This window comes from Palaemon carinicauda, chromosome 2 (assembly GCF_036898095.1).
Source record: "Palaemon carinicauda isolate YSFRI2023 chromosome 2, ASM3689809v2, whole genome shotgun sequence".
NCBI classification, from domain to species: Eukaryota; Metazoa; Arthropoda; class Malacostraca; order Decapoda; family Palaemonidae; genus Palaemon; species Palaemon carinicauda.
The window spans coordinates 150504799-150513461 of NC_090726.1; the positions used below are offsets into that span (position 1 = coordinate 150504799).

Genomic DNA, 8663 nt, shown 5'->3' on the forward strand with positions numbered 1-8663 from the left:
GATCTTGGAATACATCTTGTTTGAGGGCCTGGGGAACGGTCGAGTGGAAGCCTGAAGATCAGGGCCACTGCGAGCATAACCACAGTCGAGGACCCCACAAAGTTAAGACCTTGTTGGATACAAGATGATTCCAAGACACTAGGAGCCCACTATCTGGGTGGTTTTGCAAGCACATTCCTATACCAGGAATGACTAGAGCAGATGGGGCAACTAGTTGTCCTCTGTCCATCTAAGGCTTCGTACTGCTAGATGGTTCTCTAAGAGAGGTGAATGCTGGTACCTTTCTGAATCGGGCCAACAGACGAGGATGGAATGGTATGGCATATGCCCCCCCCCCCCTCTCTCTCTTTTGATGCATTATAGAGAGCATCAGGTCCAGAGGGAAGACGAGAAGACAGGCCTCTTTGCAGAAGCTCTCGTCTGCCACCCATCATCCGCGGATTGTCCAGCGGTGGGGGGGGGGTGCATAGCAATAAACACACCTCGAGATGATGTTGAGACGTGTAATCAATTGCACGTTCTTGCAATGAAGGGGAACAGCCTGTTCTCCCTCCAACTGCCACTAATCCAACTGCCACTAATCCAGTGTGGTTGGCCGAATAAGACCGATACCAAACGGTAAACCAGTTAATCAGTACAGCTTATGTTATAATAGCGAATCTCCATAGAGATCGCTTTTCGGACAAGAGCCTGTACGGTAATCACCGAATGGCTCCAACCAAACCCAAGAGGGGATTGAGACGTATTTTCAATCTATTGTTGGGTGGGTAAAGAGCATAAGTCTACTACGGAGTAGTAACACCGAACTGTGCGCATGACAAGTGTACATGCGTAGTTCGACTTAAAAGTCGTATCTGGAACTGTTGGAGAACGTTGGAAACGTTCGTAACGGAGGTTTCTCCTTCTTGGGACAAAAAACGTTTGTACTTCTCCGTCTCCGATCTGTAAACTAGCATTACAGTACAGTATATTAAATGTTCCCTACTATGGAACAGATATGCTTATGAGAAGTTTCCAGCCAAAGCCTTTGTAGGAGACTAGGACTTCCGATCGGGGAAAAGGAAAAAAAAAAAAGTGCCTATAAGGAGGCAGAACGTAAATGCCATATATCTGGTTACAGGAAAGTAGCCAAGTAATGTACTGAATAACCTGGTTTCAGTAAGGGATATAAATATACAACTTAATAGAACGGAGTTCTAATTGGAAGATGTATATAGCCCTTATTGGCAGAAAGATCGCTTGCATGCATATATGTACTTGTCTACTTGCGCTAGCGCATGCGTATTCTCTGCCTCCAGGAAACGTTTGCAACGAATCCGGTTGTGGGAATAATGTATGTGCGACGAATCGCAACATTATGGCCGAAAGGATTTTGATCGTTGGCTAACTGTAATATTTTCTTTAATGAGAGCGAACATGTTCTCAAACAAAATATACAGTTATAGAGGCGATCATTTCCCCTTTGGTTTACCCCTCCTCTTTATAAGAGGGGCTAGCCAGTGTTCATTACACACAAACGGATGTCTGTTTACCTGTGGGCGGGGTTTGTAACGTTCGTAACGTAAAGAAAAGATGCCCACGCTGTTGCTTTCGTTCTTCTAACGTCAGCTAACTATGTTCCTTCGGGACTAATTGTTCGAAACAATAACCCTGTAAGGAAAGGAATAAAAAGTCTCTGAAGACTATCGTGTAAAAAGGCAAGTCGTTATACCCAGGGTACAATGACGGGGGAGGCTGCCTCCATCAAACGGTAGAACCGAGTTTAAGACCATAACCTCACGGTTTTGTCTTGGCTAGAGTGCATGCTCCGGGAAGGCTTACGGCCTTCATAAAGTTTTAAAACCCATTGAAGTTTTGTAAAAACTTCTCAGGAACGAGTCTCCCGAAAAAGGGTGAAGTCTCATATGTGGGGGTTTGCTTCAAGAAGGCCAGACATAATTGCCATCAACCGCTTACCTAAAGGGGTTGCCATCAAACACTTTCCCGATAGTGAGAAAACTACCGTCTAAATCAGGGAAGGCCTGCCAGGGGAAATGAACTGCAATGTAAAGAATTTTTCATTCGCCGCTCATTTCCATCTGCTAGCCAAACCACTCGAAGTGGGAAGGTGGAGGAAAGATGACGGTGGTTCGTTTGAAAACAAAAGGATCGGTGCTGGCGAAACCAGACTAGCTGATATAGTAATCAGCTGGGAGTGTAGAGTGACGTATCAAGTCACACCTTTGGAAGACCCATCCCGAAGAGGGGGTGGGGGGGGTTGAACCATAGAGTTTTCAGAAAACACTGGATCGCGGAAACAGAGAGAATCGGATGAGAACCTAGGGGTTCAGAATCTATTTGTGAATTCCTTTCTCACGACCTTAAGGGGTGTTGTGCCGAGAACCCGCAGGAACTCTGTCGCTGATTCCTGATGGAATTTCCAGGAATCGTGTTAGGTGACCAGGACCCAAAGGAACTGTGTCATAGTTACCTGTAGAGATTCGTAAACCCTTAGGCAGCAGGCATTCCTCTGTCATCAGAGTAAAACTCTTGATGACGATGGGCGCGCGCGAACAATTCACTGGACGAGAGTTCAAAAACTCTGTCATGAGAGTAAACCTCTTGTGCACTCGTGAACCCTTCGCGCAACGATTGTCATATAAGTATGGCTATGATCACGAGAACCCAAAGGTTCAGCGTGAACTGCGTTGTGAGACCCCGAAGGGTCATAAGAGTTGTTCGCGCACTTCAACCGATTGCGTGCGCCTCGTTGTTTGTGCGCGCCAAGTTGGTCGTGTATGCAAGCCAATATGGTCGTGCGCGCGCGTCAATTAGGTCGTGCGCTCCCATCCGACCATGTGCGCTCCTATCCGATCGTCTGCGCTAATATGGTCATGCACGTGTGCCAATATGGTCGTGCACGTGCGCACCAACATAGTCATGAGCTCTTGCGCCTTACGGTTGGTAAGCGGAAGGGAGCTCGTGCGCGCACCTTTTTCGCGCTCGTGGAGCGCATGAAGTTGTTCGCGCACCTGGCGCAAATAAGGTTGCTCGCGCGCATGGCGCGCAGTGTGTTATTCGCGCGCATGGTGCGCCACCAGATGTTCGGGCGCATGGCGAGCAACAGGATGTTTGCGCATATGGCGCGCCAAAAGGATGAACCCGCGCGCCATGATCGCCGTTTTGCTTGCACGCGCCAAGACGGTCGTGCGCACCAAGTCGGTCGTGCACTCTGATACGGTCGATGTCGAGCAACAGGATGTTCGCACATATGGCGCGCCAAGACGGTCGTGCACGCCGATACGGTTGTGCACGCCACTTTGGCCGCGCGCGCCAATTTGGCCGTGCGCGCCAACTTGGTCATGCACGCGAGAGCTCTCAGGTTGGTGAGAGAACTCACTGCTACGCTCACCCGAAGGTTCACGATAGCTTGTGTTGTGTGAGAGTGAACGATCAACTCAACGAGAGTTTGAAAACTGTCATAAAAAGAATGACTCAGGTCACGAGAACCCGAAAGTTCAGCATGAACTGTGTTGTGCGAACCCTAAGTTTTCCTGTCACTAAACACCGAAGTGTAGGAGTGACTAAAGTTACGAGAGCCCAAGGGTTCTGCGTAACTAATGTTACGAGACCCCGAAGGGTCAGCGTAACGAGAAACCGAAGTTTCCCTGTCACAAAACACCGAAATGTCAGTGACTAAAGTTACGAGAGCCCTAAGGTTCAATGTAACTGATGTTACGAGACCCCGAAGGGTCAGCGTAACGGGAAACCGCATTTTCCCTGTCACAACACACCGGAGTGTTGGAGTGACTAAAGTTACGAGAGCCCAAGGGTTCAGCGTAACTAATGTTACGAGACCCCGAAGGGTCAGCGCAACGAGAAACCGAAGTTTCCTCGTCACAAAACACAGAAGTGTCAGAGTGACTAAAGTTACGAGAGCCCACGGGTTCTGCATAACTAATGTTACGAGACCCCGAAGGATCAGCGTAACGAGGAACCGAGGTTCCTCTGTCACGAGAACCCGAAAGGTCAGCGTGATTGATGGCACAAGTTCCCGAAGGCTCAACGTTACCATCGTTACGAGAGCCCAAAGGTTCAGCGTAACTGAAACCCGAAGGTTTCGAGCGGAGTTCCGAAGGACTCCCGAAGGATCAAGGAGAACCAGCAGGTTCAAGATAACACCTCCGCAAACGAGGGAAGTTCTCTCGAAGAAGATCGCCTAAGACAAGCTTTCTCCCAGCTCTATGGGAATAAAGCGTAGGCGTAAAATATCTCACTCGCGAACGAGGGGGAAGTCCTACCGAAGGAGGACATCGCCAAAGACAAGCTTTCTCCCAACTCTATGGGAAAAAAGCGTAGGCTTAATAATCTCTCTCTCGCAAACGAGAGTGAAGTCCTCCCGAAGAGGGACATCGCCTAAAACAAGCTTTCTCCCAGCTCTATGGGAGAAAAGCGTAGGCGTAAAAATCTCTCTCGCGAACGAGAGAGAAGTCCTCCCGCAAGAGGACATAGCCTAAGTAAAGCTTTCTCCCACCTCTATGGGAAAAAAGCATAGGCGTAAACAAAAATCACTCTCTCGCAAGAGAGAGAGAGAGAGAGAGAGAAGTTCCCCTCGGAGGAGGAACATCAAGATGAAGGTTGACAGCGAATGCTACCTCGTAATGAGGGCAGCTCATGAGCTGCCACATGGAGCGCAGGATAACGAACAGGGCAGCCGTAGCACTCGGCCTTGTGTTCTACGTCGCTGTTACCTGTGAAAAAAAAAAGTTGTTATCAATTACAATTCATGCTCTGTTGCAAAATACACTATTCGAGGAATAAGTCACCTTCCTTCCATAATAATTCCTCGAAAGGGAGCTGAACTGTTATACACTTTAATTCTGTAAAGAAACAAACACACGGCAGTGTAGAGAACCTGTCAACCATCAGTTGCAGGGAAGGGCGGCAATGACAACTCCCTTACGGAGGAGGCAGTTGGATACGATGTCAACAGCAATTAAAGTTACACGTATCTAACAACGTATATTTCCATTTATACACATATACACTCAAATATATGTAAGATAAATGAAAATACACAAGAAAAAAAAAAAAAAATTAAAAAAAAAAAAATAAAAACATCAAGGTCTTTGCGGGAGAGAAGGGCAGCATGTCCGTCCTCTACCGAGCCAAAAAGTAAAGTGGTTACTCAGCCGAGAGGTGTGAGTGAGCGGGGTAGCCAGTCTATCCCACTCCCCACCCGCTAACTAGCGGATGGGGTAGTTATCCCTCACTAAAATTATCATGGCTCGTCTTTCAGCTGCGCCGAAAGTAATACCCTAATAAATAGCGAAGGTTTGTATCTGTGTCGGAACAAACTAGACTAAAGAGTCCAACAGCATTAGTAAAGTTGATTGCTTACGTTTTGTAAGTGGGAACTACCGCACCCTTCTCCTGCCTACCAACAACTCACAATTAAGAATACTCCTACATAAACGATGATGGTTTGTATTCGGAAAAGGACAATTTTCTTCATAACAAAATATTTTTTCCAATTTTTTATATTTTTCCATTTTATTCTTTTAGTTTAGAACAAAAGCAAATCATAGGTTAGGATTAAAAAAAAATATTTTCTATTATATTATCAAAATGATAACTGACATAATGCAAATTCTAACAAATGTCTTTAATAATTTTTCTTACGGATTTTAGAATTACAAGAATCTGAGAAAAAATACCTCCCCTCAAAAAGGCCCAACTGTATACTGTACATATAAACTCTAAGCATTGTCTAACACAATATTAGCAAATTTAATTTATTATATATTTAAATCTTTCACATATTTACAATGATAAAAATATATACAGTATTTGCAAAACTCATTCATTTAATTTTTACTTGAAAATAAGATGAATTCTAACTGAAAGTGAAGTTGTACCTAATTATGTAGGTCAAAAGCCCAGAATCATTTGTAACATTTTCAATAAAGCTGCAGTAAAAGACATAAGGAGCTCTGAATACTTACCGCTACTGTAATCTTTCCTAAAATGTTTTCAGGTAAACGTTCATTTAGTCTTTCATATATAAATTTGTAGAACTTGTCAAGAGATGTATCCATTAATTCCATACAAATCCAACAGTCCCCCTGTAAAGCACAAATAAGAAGTTATACCATATATTTGTGGAGACTGAGAAAATGTTGATCAGCTTATCTGAAATTCCAGCTACTGCATTGAAAATTGTGCACATATGAATAACAATGCATAATGTTTGCATAATTTCTAAACTTATTCAAGATATCTTCATGATTAATCAGCACCATTACGTTATGGGATATCATAATTTTCATACAATTTGTTTATAACCAATATTATTAGTTACCATAAGAATGCATTCTCTTTCTCTTCCTGTGGGAGTGTTTTTATACGTGTAGTTAATTTTTAAAGCGTCCTACAGTATTTATTTTTTAGTTCATTATCAAGTCTTCACATTTCTTAACACATCACCGGACATACACTTCTTTTCTTAAATTTACACCAAATACAGTAGTACTGTTCTCATAACAACTGACACAAACCACGGATACACTCGATATATTTACTTGATGTTTCGATGATGGGAATAATAAGATTACTTGGTAACGCATTGAAAGGAAATCACTAAGTTTGACACTTGCCTTCCGCCAGAAATACAACGTAACAGGACTTGTGACGTAAACTCGACAAAGAATGACTTGCAAAATATGTAAATCCCTTTTCTTTTTTCTTGCAAAAACTAAAAGAAAATAGTAACTTACCACGCAGAAATATTCAATTTTATAATTTAAAAGAAAATATATAATTTCTAGGAAAATAATTGGCCTAATAGTGTACGTTCATTAGATAAATATCAATATACAGTACTATGAGATGAAATAAAACTAGCATAGTTAAATTTACGCTAAGTAGTACTCATAACAACCGATATAGACCTACGGATTGCTTTACATCATTGCTTGAATAATGGGAATACAATGCTTGTAAAATATGACTTCTGTTCTTTATGATTTTAAACTTATGTTCTAATTCTTTATCTTTTGTCACCTATTTTTTATCCATTTAATATTTTGAATTACAAAAATACCAATTCAAGTTGCAGCTTTTACTTACCTCTTTGAAAATTGCTCCATAAAACTGGACAATGCATGGGCAATCATTACTGCGCATAACCACTTCCAGATCCATGAGTAACTGTTTTTGCTCTTTTTCATCCACCGTTGATCGTATTCTCTACAACAGACAAATGATTATGCTTTTACAAAGTTATTTACTTGAAGTTTTCAGACTTCCACAAAATTTCTTGTACAGAAACTACTTAAAGACATATATACTACAGTATGTATTTCAAACATTACCTCGTCTCATCATGTCTTTTTGATGTTTTGCCAAAATCATTAAATCCTAGTTTTTGGCATTTCATTTAAGTTTATTAGAAAATATCAGAAAAATTTTCAGACATTTTGGAACTTACCTTTACAGCCATAATTGTATTACTTTTACGATGAACCATCTTATTCACAGTACCAAAACCCCCTCTTCCAATTTCTCCAAGATCTCTGAGATCATCAGCAGTAAACTCAACTTGCTAAAGATGAAGAATAGAAATATCACTATAAATAAAGCATATAATATGAAAGTCGAATAAAGTAAATGACAGTAACATACTGTCTATTGCACATATAAGATGACTTATAATCATATATCAGTTGATACTTTTATTCATTCTTAAAAAGTTACCAACTTTACAGCATTCTTAAATACAGTAATGGGACATCTTTTAATAGGATTTTATGTAGCTTTGATTATTCAGTATGCCTTATTGATCAGTATGTTACCTTTCTTGATACAGTAGTGCTTGTACCCAAGTTTACGAGTGACTGAACACGAGCAAATCAGTATATAAGCATTGCATCACTTTCTGAGCAAAAATGTTCCTCTGAATGCGCATTTTTTATAGGATAAGTACTGACTTACAAAAAATCAGTCAAGCAGTGGCCGTTTGCCATGTTGATGTGATTTTTACTCCCATTTTCATACCATTTTAAAGAAACTGCAAAAGCAATTGTCTCTAGATAGGTTCCTTGTCAAAATTGAATATAAGTGCAATAAAAAGATCACCAAGTGTCCATAAAGCATAAATTATGTGATTCACTTGATAATAGTAAATGTATTTCAAGAAAAAGAACTGCTAATATATTACAAGAAAAATAATGGAGGAAAATTCTCCTTCCAAATAGTAAACCACTCCTCCGCATTCATCTCTCTTACACCAGCCATGATTCTCCTCAAAGGTAGAGCGGATGTTAATTTGTCAATATATCTTTCTTATCGTGAAGTCAAACATTTAAAAATTAATTTGTATATTTCCTGACTTTACAAAACTAAGTCCTTTAATAGAGGTATGCTTTTAGCATTGATGGAACTCGGCTATTATGATTTCTAACAAGGTGTCAGTACTTACTGGCAGGTAACAGGTAGCTATGAGGGGCCATAGCATATCGAGTAGCCAATTTAACCTTCTACGGCTTGTGGGTTGGATGAAATGGGAAATATAACTAGGCAGCTTTCTACTTGGGATATTCCCTGCGAGTGATATACCATAGAATTTTACCTATAGAGGTATCACAAGGTTACTACCCCTGGAACAAATATCCATCAGGATGATG

General features: G+C 41.4%; 1 protein-coding gene across 10 annotated transcripts in view; it reads right to left on the reverse strand.

Annotated features, from left to right (window-relative positions):
* The window catches only part of Mkk4 (MAP kinase kinase 4), a 335120-nt gene that overhangs the window by 116712 nt on the left and 209745 nt on the right, over positions 1 to 8663 (reverse strand). For all 10 annotated transcript variants that reach the window (XM_068359301.1, XM_068359292.1, XM_068359283.1 and 7 more), the window contains 3 exons: positions 7469 to 7582; positions 7108 to 7227; positions 5985 to 6104 (listed from right to left, as the gene is read on the reverse strand). In XM_068359301.1, coding sequence (XP_068215402.1) covers positions 5985 to 6104; positions 7108 to 7227; positions 7469 to 7582 — 354 coding nt within the window. The remainder of the gene's footprint in view (positions 1 to 5984; positions 6105 to 7107; positions 7228 to 7468; positions 7583 to 8663) is intronic.